Source organism: Lepisosteus platostomus, chromosome 1 (genome assembly GCF_059453375.1).
Source record: "Lepisosteus platostomus isolate fLepPlt1 chromosome 1, fLepPlt1.hap1, whole genome shotgun sequence".
Classification (NCBI taxonomy): domain Eukaryota; kingdom Metazoa; phylum Chordata; class Actinopteri; order Semionotiformes; family Lepisosteidae; genus Lepisosteus; species Lepisosteus platostomus.
In genome coordinates this window covers 81,794,340-81,809,776 of record NC_142611.1, presented here as the reverse complement: position 1 = coordinate 81,809,776, position 15,437 = coordinate 81,794,340, and the positions used below count along the sequence as shown (strand labels likewise).

The 15,437-nt window shown below is 42.2% G+C and overlaps 1 protein-coding gene across 14 annotated transcripts in view; it reads left to right on the top strand.

Moving 5' to 3' along the window:
* Positions 1-15,437, top strand: part of dysf (dysferlin, limb girdle muscular dystrophy 2B (autosomal recessive)) — a 131,246-nt gene that overhangs the window by 5,275 nt on the left and 110,534 nt on the right. For 5 of the 14 annotated variants that reach the window (XM_088638972.1, XM_088638982.1, XM_088639015.1 and 2 more), the window contains exons 1-3: positions 4,274-4,620; positions 14,001-14,056; positions 14,343-14,434. In XM_088638972.1, the coding sequence (XP_088495098.1) occupies positions 4,527-4,620; positions 14,001-14,056; positions 14,343-14,434 (242 nt within the window). In that variant the 5' untranslated portion in view covers positions 4,274-4,526. Of the gene's footprint in view, positions 1-4,272; positions 4,621-14,000; positions 14,057-14,342; positions 14,435-15,437 lie in introns of those variants that run through there. The other 9 variants (XM_088639070.1, XM_088639080.1, XM_088639060.1 and 6 more) reach the window with 3 other exon arrangements.

Here is a 15,437-nt window from a genome sequence, read left to right as displayed (position 1 = left end):
GCTATCTGATCTACTCATTCCTTGAGCACGCGACCAGGTATATTGTCAGCTCCAGCAGCCTTACTTGGATTAACTTTTGCTAGTGTCTTACTCACATCAGCTGCGGACAGCTGATTGTTGGGAGGAGGTATAGTCTTCCTCACAGGCACAACATTCAGTGTATCGAACCGTGCATAGAAGTTAAGTCTGCATTGCTCCTGTGATGGGATCTTCAACCACTGACAATTTTGAGCCTTCTAGGACCAGAAATGAGTTTCGTTCCCCTATGTGATGATTTTGTTCAACATGTTTATTGCTTTCACTTATAGCCAGCAGATTAGGGTATTAAGGCACTTTATCAATTAATGTATGCTTTTAAATTGCATGCCAGAATAACAGGTGCCCGGAGAAGCAGCATGAGCAACTTGAAGATGTTGACGCATATATCTCACCAGATCTAGAAATGTTTACTGTCTTAGCTGTTCCAGTTTAACAACTGCAGCATCTTAATACTGGAAACCACAGAATTCCAGTCATCAAATTTGGTCAGTTCCATAACTAAGTGAAAATAAAATTTCACCAGGCCACTTAAGGAGTTCAGAGTTTGGTCCTCAACTACCTGAAATGGAAAGCTGTTCCAGAAACCCACTTCTCCAATGTAAAGAACTAAATGTTCTTTCTGGGGGGGGGTGCTTATCAAAACTGAATCTTATGTTCTATTCAGTTATAATTCTATAATAGTCTTGGTAGTGTGTTGTGGAGTTTTAACTTCTCTGTTTTTCTATTGCTTCCCCAATTTGACCTGACAGGTACGTGGGAAAACCTACTGTACGTGAACATCCAGATTCCTGTTTCGTGTGTTGTGGAGTCACTGGTGGGGGTCATGTTGCACGTAGCAATGTTAAATTTCATTGGTCATGCTCGTCTTTCGGAAAGTCCCTTTACCACACCTCCTGAAATTTTAGCATGTTTTCTAAATGTTCCACAGTTTAAATCACTGATATACAGTAGATCAGGCATGTTATTGATGCCTTTTGTAAAAACGCCATTTGAAATATTGATTTAGCAATTTAACTGCATCTTTATTGTCTCCTGTTATTGATCCCTATATGGCTCATTCATTTTTTACTTCTGCGTAGACACCCTGCAGACACACCGGCCCTCTGGGACCTGTATAAGACTACCCTGGTCTGTTTGCCTGGTGTTTGTTCATTGTAGATTGTAGCCAGTGAGAGGATGTTTTTAGGACCCTAAAAAGACAATACACAGCGTGCAAGTATCTGACCAGGGTAAGAGACCACAAGGAGGAATAGACAGTGACCATAGTCTGGCCTGGGCTACAAATGCAGACCTGGCTGCCCTGAGAGAACATGCTGAGTGACCAAAGACTGGCCAAAGAAACAAGCAGACATGACTGCCTAGAGAGGACAAGGTCAGTGACCTCAGCCTGGAGATAGGAAATGGACACAGGCAGAGGCACTGGTGTACTGTGAGGAATATTCTAGGATTAGACAATCATTCTTCCCTAAAAAAAATCTATTCCAAATTCTCAGCTCCCAACAGCTCCCAAACCTACTGGAAGAGGGAGGAGGAAAGTCAATAGAGCTACAGCCCAGTATGTGATCTCCAGGCACAGGCATGTGGGTCTCCTAATAATGTTTCATGAAATGTCCAGAAAAGTCCCATTTATATTGTAAATGTTCAGTTCATTTTTAACCACGCTGTTCAAAATTCATCGGTCATGCCAATAAAGCTCTTTGAATTTTAAATTTGAAACAGGGAAAGCTGTGCTAATTCCTCTCACTAGAGAGAGTACAATAGAAAAACGAAAAAGAATCGGAAAAAAACAAACTGGGACTCAAACAGTAAAAAGTCTAAAAATACAGTGCATGTGTATGAACAAACCACTGTTCAAACAGACATTTATAGAAACTGTGACTTGCACTGTTGTACTCTTCTTCTTCCTCCATTCTGCAGATTCCATTCCACAGCGGTCTACAGACAGTTTTAAACTAGCGGTCAGTCCCGATGGTTCTGTATTGGGTGGTATAAACCCTAGTTTTTCAGCTCTTTGGATGTGTAGAGAGGAACAAGCAATGTAAATAATGAGGGGCACCTGACGATGAGTCAATGAGATTGTGCAGGTTTAATTTTCTGCCACCGGTCCAGCTAAAATTAAAGGTCTGATTTGTATGCTGCGATATTATAATAACATATCTGTTACAGGTATGTTTTGTTCTCTTTGTTCCTGCCATGTCTCTCTGCGGTTTTATTTTAGCTGTGAAGAAGCCTCTTGCTCCAGACATAAACAGACCCATGAACCCTTAAATTGAAGCAACTAGCACATTCCTTTCCTGGACAGATGAGGTTAAAGAAAGCAATATATTTTTTTATGATCATGTTTGTGATGGATGGCACAGTGGAGCAGGGGTTAGCACTGCAGCCCATACGTTCAACTCCTGGGGTGCTGTCTGCGTGTCTCCTCCGGGTGTTCTGGTTTCCTCCTACAGTCCTGGTAGCTTCAGAGTCTCTTGGGAAAAGTCTGCATGCCTGCATTTGTGTCTTTGTGTACCCTGTGATAGACTAACCCTGGTGTGAGTGTGTGTCTGTGTGTGTATGTACCCTGTGATGGACTGGCCCTGGTGAATGTGTGTGTGTGTGTGTGTGTGTGTGTGTGTGTGTGTGTGTGTGTGTGTGTGTGTGTGTGTGTGTGTGTGTGTGTGTGTGTGTGTGTGTGTGTGTGTGTGTGCGCGCCCTGTGATGGACTGTGCAGAGTGTACCCTGCCTTGCGCCTGTATTGGATTAAGTGGTTAGAAATTAGTTGGATTGTTATCATGAACAGCAGGTGGCGCTCCATGCCTTTAGGACCTTGTGCAGGATTGCAGAAGAGGAGGTGCAGGCATTGTTAGGAAATGAAGAAAACACTAAGAAAACACATGAATATTGTTTCACAGATGAAAGGTTACTTTAATATAAAGACACACCATAGAATGAATGGTCAAAAAAACTCAGAGGCTCTGGGGAAATTAGATTCAGAAACATTCTAAAAAATAACTCTGATATAACAAATCAAACTAGGAGAGCATAGAAGAAGAAAGCCAGGAAATAAGAGGAACTGCTTTGTAATGAGAGTTGCAGGAGTCTGGAACACAATGCCTGACTGTGTGTAGAAGGTGGATTTCTGGGATGTCTATCAAGCAGGTCAATGAGGTTCTATAAAGTCAGTTTATAGGGTTTACAGGCATGCACCCTGACAGACAGGTCCTTCTGAATGAGTGTGTTCTCACAGAGCTGAAAACGCCTATCTTACCATGGAGCCTGCAAACATGACCCAGCTCCAAGAGTCCATGAAGGATTTCAGTCCTTTAGTCAAACTCCAATGTAAGGACAAGACGAGGGACTCAGAGGCACAGCATACTTAATACTCCAGTGTTTGGCGCTACGGTACCCTGCCTGGCTGAGGAAAGCCCCTCCCCTCCCTGGGGGGTCTCTGCCGGTGGTGCTCAGGCCTGCGGCAGTCCTGCTCACACAGACCGGGGGCTTCAGGGCCCTAGAGCTCACCTGCAGCTCAGGAGCAGCCTGGTGCTTCCTTTATCTCAGGACGGGGACATGCAAGCAGGGAGCCACGTGTGTAGAACAAGGATTTCCTCTGGATTTGAAAGAGCATTAATCAATTATTTGTGTTTGCACACCAGGATTGTGAAGATGTTAGCTGGTCAAGAGCACTTCCACAGGGATCTAGTTTTTCAGGGTTTGAAGTTCGTAACATTTTCATCTTTTACCAATTTCTCCAATTGCTACTCCAGCAGTTAGGAAGTTAAAATCATTTACTTGAAACCATGTGTTTCAACCTTTATTTGCTCTTTTATTTCTATGTAGATTCATACTTAACCACTGTGAAAAATTATATATTGCAAGCAAAAGTATGTGATTTTATACTAGCATGTAAGCATGTCCTTAAAGCACGATGCAGGTAACAACATCCTGCTGGAGTGGTTACTGGAATTTTCTGAAGTTTTTAATGCCACTACTGGGAGAAGCTAAACCCCAACATACTGTATAAATCCATGTTTGAAATTGTGGCCTGTGAATTAATCAGCACCGACTTCCTCTGTGTATGAAGAGGTGCTGTGCTGTTGTAGCTGTGTGTCATAGCAGTCCAGGCAGTCCTGCCCAGCTCCAACTCTAACCCTGAAGCAGGGCAAAAGAGAGCAGAGGAAATATTCCGACTTCCTCAGGACGCCGCTCTATCCTCCCTGAAGGCGGAGTCTCACTGGAGCGGAGAGTTCTCCTGTGTGTGTGCGTGTGAGTGAGGGAGAGCTGGAATACTGATCACTCGGAGAACACAAATCTAACCCGAGAGTGTGTGCTGAAACACACACACACAGACTCGTACTGTGGTGATCCAGCCCACTCCTTGTTACTCTGGGGAGACAAAGCCCTTATACTCACTCACTTTGAGAATTACCTCCTCCCCACTGCTTCCCTCTGCCATGCATGGCTGGTCTGGATTACTGGGGAAGAGGTAGCAGCCAGTTCAAGGAAACATGTTGAGGTGCCTTGTCCAGCGTGCCAGCAGCCTTCCCAATGTGGAGAAGGGGGACAGGCAGAGCGACCCAGTGGCCAGCCTGACATTTCGAGGTAAGGACTGGGATCTGGGCCAGAGCCGGTGGGATTGCACTGCATGTGGGAGAACCCTGTAAGGAGTGAAAAGGAATAATTGAGATAATAGAGGGCTGGTTTCACAGCAGAGCGTACATTGATGGAAGTTGCTTTATAAGTATGTTTGGTGTTTGTAGAAGTACTGTATATCTTTAAACAAAGCTCTTTAACGAGATATAAAAAGGCGATGGAAATGATGTCATTTGTAATTGTTCAAAGATTTTTTTCTAATTGTTCAGTGATTTAAGTAAGGACACTGCATCAGAAAAGCCAACAAGACCAAACAGAAAAATATGAAATATGTTTAATCTTTTTTCACTCATATTCTCAGTTTTAGAGAACTGAATTCTTTTTTCGTTTTTTCTCTGTCAGGAAAACTGTAACTGTTTCAGAGCTTTTTGACACAGGACTGATTCTCAGATTTTGATGTTTGGAAAGAGTCTGCAGGGAGACTCTTACCTACAGAGGAAGTATGGCAGTGTTAAGACTGTGTATGTTAACCAAGGTGCTGCACAGCAGGACAGCGATAGTAAAGGCTACAGCGCAGACCTCCACCGCTCTGTGTGAGCCCTAACTCTGGGTGACACTGCTGCTGAGCCCTAGAGCAGGTCTTCCCTCAGGCCGCCCCTGTAAATACTCCGCTGGATAAATGGGTCTCCAGTTGTCACTTTCAGAGAATTTGTTTTTAAATCACTTACCTGTATAAGTAAAACAAATAAAAAAGAGTAGAATTGCTGTAACTGCCGGCCTTCATCCATGATCTCTGAATAATGATCTATTGTGTAACAGTTTCTTTTGCAAAGAAAGGTTTATGATTTTATCACAACTTTTTATCAACATTACTTCTTCATAATACGTTTTTACACATCCTCATATTTTGTCTCATGGAGCAGAAAGGCAAAATGTCTAATTGTTCACCAGTGGGGACCTGGATTCCCCTAAAGAGGTTGTACACGATTGGCTCAGTGCCTTTGGGAGCCGAGCTGGGATTGGTCAGCTTCTGCGAGTTCTGCAGGTGGTGATGTCATTGAGAGTCAGGCCACTCCTCCAATCAGCGCTGAGTGCCTTGCATGTCACTGTGGAGCTGGTAGAGTGGTAGAGTTAGTAGAGTGTTTCTATGAGCTGAGACTTACAGAAACAAAAGGGCATTGGCAACTTCTACAATAAAAAGGAGAGTTATAATATTTTAAATAGAAATGTTTTTAGTGTTGAATTGCATATGGGTCAGTAGAAGCCCTCTCTTCTACTCTCTTTTCAAACAACTAAGATGTATTACTTACTTGTCTTATTTTTCTGGGAGATAAAATATCCTGTTCTGGAATTACCACAGACCAAAGAGATGTACCGAAGGAAACCGGGGTACTTTACTGATGGAAGTCATGGGTAAAACAAGCAAAAATCAGAACTGCTTGATCAAAGTCGGATATCTCTAATTTGCTGAACAGCCTGAAGAAATTTGTGAACCCTAATTTTTAGTTTAGGGGAATCAGAGCCTGGGACTAGAGTAACAGAGAGCAGAGAGTATGTCAGTGTTTCATGTCTGAGTGAGAATGTTTTATGTGGAAAGTTTTCCAGTGGGCAAGTCAATCAGTAGGTAAAAATGATATAATTATATACATTTGTTGGGTATCTCAATGAGTTTCTTAAACTGAAAGATGAAAAGTATGCAAATTGAACATTAAAATGTGTTTTTATGAAAGATCTTCACTGAAATTCTGGAGGAATAAAGACAGACAGGCCAATATCATCCAACTGGTTTAAATCACAACTTTTGCTTGCCAGCGTTTGTTATATATACAGTATCTGTTTTTCACACACCTCTTCTCTCATCTCTCTCTGAATGGGGTGGAGCCTCCTTCCCCTGTGTCCTTAAATACTCAATAAACATTCAGAAATCATCTGATTCTCAGATGTCATTATTCATTTTGAAATATTTGACCATGAACAGTTTATAAGAATTGTTTTGAAAATGAAATGCAGTTTAATTTGTTCACTACTTTTAGAACTTTGTTGATTATGTTGCAGTTTTCCATATTTCCATTTTCATATTCCTTGTTATAATGCTTTTCCTAATGAACAGCTGTTGAACAGTAGTTTCTTTAATCTCTGTGATGATAGCAAACTTTAAAAACTTACAGAATGATAACAAATGAAACAATGAACAAACAAATACACACCATTAGACATTCTTCTAATAGACTTCATAAAACAGTGTTGTTTCATGTTGTGCTTTCCTGCAATATTTAAGCAATAATATCATTTATGAATATTAAAATGTTAGTTTTAATTTCACATAGGTTTCTTTCTGCATTAGAGCAGCTTTAAGAACTCATGGGTCTCGCTAGCAGAATGTGCTAGGATTGTGGTCAGAATTTACACCCCTGTTAATGACCTTATTGTAAGCAGTTTGCCCCACAGTCAGCTGCTGACTGCAGCAGGGGTACAGGAGTACAGGGGTGGACCAGCAGCAGCGCTGGTCTGAGGGAGACGACACAGGAAGAGGAAGTGTCCGAAATGTGTGCTTGGGGGGCTCCTGTGTGTGTGAAAGGCTGGGGAGCATTAATCACTACAAGGAAATTTTCCAATCCTGGCTTTTGTCATGCAGTGATTTAGAGACGAGACTGATTTTAATGCGGTTTGCTCATCTTCATGCGTAGACCAGGGAAAACACAGAGTGCTCGGGTTCAACAGTTTGGGGTCTTTTGTTGAGACAAGAGAATGAACTCTCTCTGGGAGACAGTTCATGTGATAAGAGTGGAATTTGGAGTATGCAAAGCAACTGGATTGTTTAGTGGTAGCTCAGTATGTTAGATGTGATAATAATATATTTAAAAAACAACAGTTATTTTAAGGCCTCTTTATGGTTTCAGATTCCTGTCATTGTCTGTGGTTCCTGTCCATAAAGTTGTTTAGGCTATTGCTAGGTGTCAGGTAGCCATGGCAACAATGTAAAGCTGTTTAAGTGCTTGTGTTTCCATTGTTTAACTGGAGGTGTTCTTTACTGAGTGTACTCAATTATTTTCTTCATTGTCTTCAAGCTATATTCAATTAATATACATTCTCGTCTCTCATTTCCAATAAATGTGCTGCTTGCTGAAGTTGTGGTTCTGAATTTATCTTATCTTCAAATGATGGCGCCAGTCTTCCCTTCAAAACTCTTCTCCGTATAAATTAGAACATTTAAGCAGATAGGCTGGACTTTTTCTCCAACTCTTTTGAAAAAGAAAATGCTCAATGCAAACACATTTCAGAAGTCTAATTGGCAATGTCTCAATGACCTGAGCTCTTTTAAATACCATTTGGCCACTTGAGGATTCAGTTTATTTATTAATCCCGAGAATAAAATAATGGATGTTAAATAATACTTTAAATTATTGCAATGGTTTGTAGTAAGCCATTTGTCTTGATAATATCATAGCAACAAAATATTATTTTTTACCATGTTGTGACGTCAGAAAGGAAAAAAAGATTCATTACTATTGCAAATCTAAAATTCATGCCACTTGAAATAATACACACGAATAATACACAAAAAGAAGATGAATTTTCTAAGTTACTCCTTTTTCTGCTTGTACATATCAGAAGTAGAAATGACAGGTAGTGTAATCAATAAAATCACAGTAACAAGAGCTCAGCAGCAATACATCTGTATTCACTGGACATTTGTTTCTCTAGCCCTGAATGAAAGCAAGAACTCATGCCTCAGTGTGGTGATGTGGGGACAGTGCTGTCCTTTGAACTCGGGTCCTGACTACTTGAATATTAAAGTTCCTGTGGCATTGTTTATAAAGAGTCTTAACGCCACTTTCATGACTCGGTTCCACTGCTGGACAGTGGGGCTTTTGGTGCAGAATGGCTGCTGGTGCAGAATGGCCGCTGTGTCTCCCAGGTGGGGCTGCTGGTGCAGAATGGCCGCTGTGTCTCCCCCAGGTGGGGCTGCTGGTGCAGAATGGCTGCTGTGTGTCTCCCAGGTGGGGCTGCTGGTGCAGAATGGCCACTGTGTGTCTCTCAGGTGGGGCTGCTGGTGCAGAATGGCCACTGTGTGTCTCCCAGGTGGGGCTGCTGGTGCAGAATGGCCGCTGTGTGTCTCCCAGGTGGGGCTGCTGGTGCAGAATGGCCGCTGTGTGTCTCCCAGGTGGGGCTGCTGGTGCAGAATGGCTGCTGTGTGTCTCCCAGGTGGGGCTGCTGGTGCAGAATGGCCGCTGTGTGTCTCCCAGGTGGGGCTGCTGGTGCAGAATGGCCACTGTGTGTCTCCCAGGTGGGGCTGCTGGTGCAGAATGGCCGCTGTGTGTCTCCCAGGTGGGGCTGCTGGTGCAGAATGGCTGCTGTGTGTCTCCCAGGTGGGGCTGCTGGAGCAGAATGGCCACTGTGTGTCTCCCAGGTGGGGCTGCTGGTGCAGAATGGCCACTGTGTGTCTCCCAGGTGGGGCTGCTGGTGCAGAATGCACTCACATTAACCATGCAGGGTTGAAGTTCAGTAATTCATTTTCATCAGTCAGCAGTTTTCTTGGAGAAGGAGTGTTTAGTTTGCACAGACAGTCAAGACAACTTGACAATTGATGGACTGATTTCCTTGATGTTGACTCAGCTCCCCCTGAATCTGACAGACACCTATGAAGATGAAGCAATAGCACCACTCTGCTGATGCTTCCCTTCCTGTAGATAGAATAATAAGCCTTTCCCAACAAGACAGCCTTTAAAAATTAATGTAGCAGTAAAGGTATTTATAAAAATTTGAACCAAGTGCATATTTATGACATGCATATTGATTAGGCAGTGATGCAAATGTAAATTATCCCTAATTTTGGGTTAGTAGTATGGGGTATATTAGATGCTTAGTGAACACTGGTATGCTTCATTGTTATTGTTGTCCGTACAATGCATTTTTAAATGTAGGTAAGACGTAAGGAGTAGGTTGTGTTGACTTGCTTAATGAAAGCTTTCAAACAAAACTTAATTGCTGGGTTCATAATTCTACATTTGGAGAGGCCAATGCTCTAAGGATTTTTGTGATAGTGCACTTTATGTCAGCTGACTGGGTTGTATTTTTTAAATCTTCCTTTAAGGACTGTATCTTCTTGCTAAAAGGTTTTATTGAATATGGTGTTTTTTCAGTTTTAACCTTGAAGATTTATTGCATTGGATCTAATTACAGTCACATGAACAAATGATCCTGTAAATCTAGAACTACAGTACTGAAATAATTCAATAAAATAACTTGGGAAGAGAAAGATTTTGGCATTTGAGTTTGTGTGGCCAGTTTGTGACAGCAAACACCAAGAGCACTAAATCACTAAGAAGTAACTTTCCAAAACAAACTCCAAATCAGGAAGTACAACAACTATTATACTGTATATTGTGTTCATTTCCCACCGACTGTAGTCAATATATATTAATTTAAAGAAACACATCTTTCAATATTTCAGGCAAATGTGGTGGAGTTCCCTCCACATACAGCTCTCACAGAGCATGACTAGGAGTTCCAATAGCCCACATTTTGGAGTCATGGTTAATAGTCTTTGTGCCCCCAGAACATCATGGGCTGGAGATATGCCCTCATAGGTTGGTCTTTATTTCTAGGTAGGACCTCATCTTTCACTTGGGAAATCTTGGTTATATAGAAATATATAAAGAATGTTCTTCAGAACATTGAAGTCACATTCACTGCCTTAACATGTCTTTAGCAGGTCTTCTTGTGCTGACTGGTTTCTACGCAGATGACAATCATTTCTGAAGGTTTTCTTTTCACCTCGGTCAGGGATTTGCTTTCTGTTTCTTATTTCTGTTGAACACCAGGAACGGCTCCTTGCAGGATATGCAGGGCAGAGTAACTGTAAACTTTGATTTAAGAAGAACAAGTAGGACTCAACTGAGTGTAACTGTATCTGTGGGTTATTGTAAGTTATGACCCTGCAGTTTATCAGCTGAGGTTTCATTTTGCTGTTTTAAAATTAGTAAAACATTTTTTCTAAAACCATACTGACAGACGGTAAAAAAGGAGGAAGGAAATTATTCAGTAAATTCTTGTGTCTCTTTATAAGACTGTAAAAGCTTAGGGAAGATTTCTGGGATGGTGGCATCCCAGAAAAGACTTTCTCAGCATTGCTTCTGAATTGGAGACAGGAGTGCAACACATGTAGCAGTGCGTGAATTTTGTCACATGTCAAAAGGTACCAGGATGCCATGATGGGTGTGCGCTGGGCACATCCCAGCCCTGTAAAAACAGCGCGATCATAACAACACCTCTTTATCTGCAAGACACAGTGGGGGGCCACACAAGCCTTCCTTCATGCACAAGATGTTCACCTCCGTGATGGCCAGCCATGAGCCCAGCTGATGATGGAGGTGCTGCAGCCCCTCCACAGACACCGGTGACACTGTGCCAGCTGATGCCTCTCAGACTGCAGACATGTGTCAGGGCCCCAGCTGGTCTCATCCTGACCTCTCCTGAGTCCCTGCGGACCGCAAGGAATGAATTTATCATACGAACCTCCCTGGGGCTGTGAAATGATTTCACTCACAGAGGTGTTTTTCTATTTTATATCTGTGTAGTTTCCTATTGCTCAGATTTTCAGATCTTGAGTATCCACTTCATAAAACACCATTGTTGAATATGAGCTTTTTTTACAAGTGCCTCAGACATGGGACTGAGCTCCAACTGAGAAGGTTACCGATACAAAGACTTCGCTTGAATAGCCCACAATTGGCTAAAAAGACTCATTTATTCTTTATGCTTCCAAAGGGAAGTGTGTTTGTGTGTTGCCTTGAGGTGGACTGGTGTCCCGTCCAGGGTGTGCCAACCTTCTGCCTGGTGCTGGCCAAGCTCCCCCTGACCCTGAATTGGATAAAGAGGTTAGAATATAAATAATCGATGGACTGCTTCATTCAGGTGTTTACAGTTTTGCCTGATTTCTTACTACAAAATTATTTTTTAGGTAGTAGTTTTCTCTTAGCAGGGATTTAAAGAGAGCTTTAAGAAAAGGGATATATCTTGCTCCCTGCCTCTTCACTATGGAGTGTGATGTTTAACTCATCAGCTGTGGGTGAGCTCAGAGCAGCCGGGAAACGAGTGTGTGCCAAACAGAAAAATGGGAGAGCGGCTCTATCAGATGAAAGTGCTGTATCCTCTGGAATGCCATTGCCATTTATAGACATCAGACAAGCAATCTGTGAAAAGGAGGTAATTTGCAGGCAGGCCCGAGAGAGAAATTTGAGGCTTGAGGCACAGGGAGCTGGGAGGAAGAATTAAAGGCATATAGCACAGTGAAGTGGGAAAACTGCAGCTCACAGAACACAGACACCGGCGCACAGCAAACCCTGGCGTGTGTATGCAGAGGAGCCCAGAATTGTTCTTAAGAGAAACTGAATAGTGTTCCCTGTAGATTGCATGCTTCTTTAGAATCGCAGAAAGTTTTTAATCCTTATTAATCAATTTTACAAAATCCCCAAGAGCCAAGAACATTTATAGCAACACTTTCAACCTTCTTATGAATTGTCCAAATGATCATTTCAAACTTCATCCATCAATCACTTTCAGCTTCCAGGAGAACTGTTTTAAAAAGCAATACCAGTTAGGACCAAGAACTACCCATAAATGTGATTGGCTCTTACTGCACATGTAGGCAGTGTTAATACATGACACCTCTTGTTGCACCAGTATGAACAGAGACCACTGCTGGGATCTGAATGGGATCCACTGATGGGATCTGTACTGAGACCACTGCAGCGATCTATACTGGGATCCACTGCACTTCTAATTTATGTTAATGATCTAGTCTCTGGTATAATTAGTAAATTAGTCACAGAAGCCGATGATACCAAATTAGGAAACACTGTAGATTAGCACTGTAGAAGCAGTAGATGAAAAAAAAAATTAAGACTGGGCAGCAGACAAGTGGAGGGTTTTGCAAGATGTAAACACTAAAACTATAAATATAAAATGTGAAACACTCAGATAGAAGAGGTTACTTGTAAAAAGAGCTTATATTGACACATCATTTACATTTTGTGGAGAATGTGGGAAAGCGAGGCAAAATGGTAGGACCTATTCTGTAGTTAAAACATTATTTAAATCAAAGGATGTTACTGCTAAAATTGTATAATGTACTAATAAGACTTTATTTGGAATACTGTGTATTTTGGTTACTATCACCACATACTGTACAAACATATTTTCAATCAGTCCAAGGAAGAGTCACCAGGTGCAGACTGACATGCTGAAGGAACTGAGCCTCTTCAGTCTTGAACAGAAAAACTACAAGGGTCCCGAGACAAGTATTAAAATGGCTGCAGAAGCCCAAGTGCAGGCTACTGTTTCCAGTGCGTGTGATGATGGTGAAAAATAATTAAAGGGGTTATTTTTGGAACCATAGAAACATATTAAATTTAGTTTACGTGTTGCAAATGTTACTGTTACTGCTGCCAGGGTGTGTGTTCACCCTGGTAGGAATTTACCACTTTTCTGCAGGCTTCTGTCCAGTGGTTTTTAGTTTAAAGATTTGCTTCTGTGAAAAAAAACTTCCAAAAACTAGTGAAAAAAAATAAGCACCTTTATGGGGTTAATTTTTGTTATTCTTTATTTTAGGATTTTGTTTCGTGAAGTTTTATCTTATTGATACTGTGTATGCTGCAAGAATAGATTAAGCTACTAACGTTTTCAATGTCAATCACAGTTTCTACAATGTTTTCTAAACCTCCTATTAAGGTATTTTTTCAAGCCATGGTCAGGCGGTATTAGAATAGAATAGAATCTTAATTGCCACACGTCCGAGGCTGGTGAAAATTGTTGTTGGTACAGCTTTACTACAGACATTTGACTTGTAACAGTAACATACAGAATATAAATACAGGACCAGAATGCACAATATACAATGCAGATTATTAAAATACAGGATGATGTATACAATACAAAACATAAAAATTCACTCTATAATCGAATATGCAAAACAATCCGCGTTGATGCCCTGCAATGCAAACATAGACAAATAGACAAATGTAAACATAGACAAATCAGTGCAATTTAAATATGATACAGGTCGTAAAGCACAATACTAACTAAAAAAAGCACTGCCCTTGGTATATAGATATATATCTCTGCTTCTGGAGGGGCACACCCAGGTTTTATAATCACCAGGAGTTAAGACCTTAGAAAAGTCTAAACTGGCCTAGGTAAGACATAAATGTATTGAATAAGGCCTTCAAAGGTCAGGTGAAACCCAGATCTGTACACTCTGCAGCCTTTGTAGACTGGACGTGTGTACTGCTGCCTTGGTCAGCCATGAATCACCTACCTGTGATGACAAAAAACAAATGTTCAGGAATTGGAAAAATCTGGTTTTAATTCTTCCTCCTTTTTCACAGGTTCAAAGAAGAAAACCAAAGTCATCAAGAACAATGTGAATCCCGTATGGAATGAGGTACGAGAGCCTGAAAATAAAACAGACAAGCAGATAGACTGTGCTCTGTGTCCTTCTCAAGGAAAGATTCTTACATGTAGGTAGATCTGCACACACCTACAGACAAACATAGACTGCCCTGATGCAGATAGACAGACAGCTCTCCACTGCTCACTGCTCCTCTGAGAGCAGCAAAGAGTCAGGGAACTGTGAGGGAGCTCTCTGCAATGACTCACACTCCATCGGCTCTCACTGGCTTTGACCGAGGAAAGTGCTCTTCTCACCCAACCCTGTCTCTCCCATGTAGGGCTTTGAGTGGGACCTGAAGGGAGTCCCTCTGGACACGAATGCTGAGATCCATGTGGTGGTGAAGGACCATGAGACCATGGGCAGAAACAGGTCAGACTGGGGCGGGGGAGGTGAGAAGGAGACCAAACAGGGTGGAGGGTGGGAGGGTGTGGGCAATTGAATTTGTGTGGGGGATATCACAAAATATGGCATGTGATTGTTAGGCAGGGAAGCCTCTTGTTAAAAAGGTGTGTGTTGCTAAGTGACCACAATGGTAGAAACTTTGTAATCTAAGAAGCAACAGCTGCAGGCCATCTTATAATTATCAGCTGCACACTTCGCTGCAAGGAGAAATATCTAGGAATCCGTCTGAGCTTCACTGAGTAAGCCACCCAACATGCAGATAGAGCAGAAGAACTAACTGAGGAGAATAAGGTGCTGGTGTGAGTGTGTCTGTGTCCACTTAGCAGTGAGAGTGACAGGGCTAGAGCTTTGGGGCAGAGCGGGTTTGTTAAATGTCTGTGTGCAGGCAAGTGAGCAGGTTATGTGCAAGGACAGCAGCCTATTTATATCAGAAGGCTGGCATATATGAAGGGTGGCAGGCTGGTTAAGCTGAGTCTTTCTGTGTGTTAAACTGTGTTGTATCGTATACCCATAAAGGGAACGACTCTGGAGAGAACTGGGACAAGGTTATATTAAACTGTATTGTGTGTGCCCCACAAGGGGAAAGATTTATAACAACGATCTTGGAGGTGATTGGGAGTAAGTAATCTTTGTGTATTGTTATGTGCCTGGAGTACCTCGAGGAAGGGGACTTCAGAGGAGGCCCATGAAGGACACTGAGGGCAATATGTCACGAGTACAGAATTCAAAGCCCCAGAGTCCGCAAGCTGAGGGTTCATTAAGGAATGAACAAGCTCTGACGGAGTGAGTGTTAGAAAGCAATAAAGCACTCCATGTGTCCCAGTCATCTTGATGAGGGGGCATTTTGAGAACCAATCTCAGAGAGGAAAATTGTGAAAAAGTTCCCCAGCAGGCTATGACGAGCATGTTGCCTGAATCACAGCTCTTTGTGAAGGCCAGCCCTGGGTGCCACAGTGGGTATTGGAAAAGG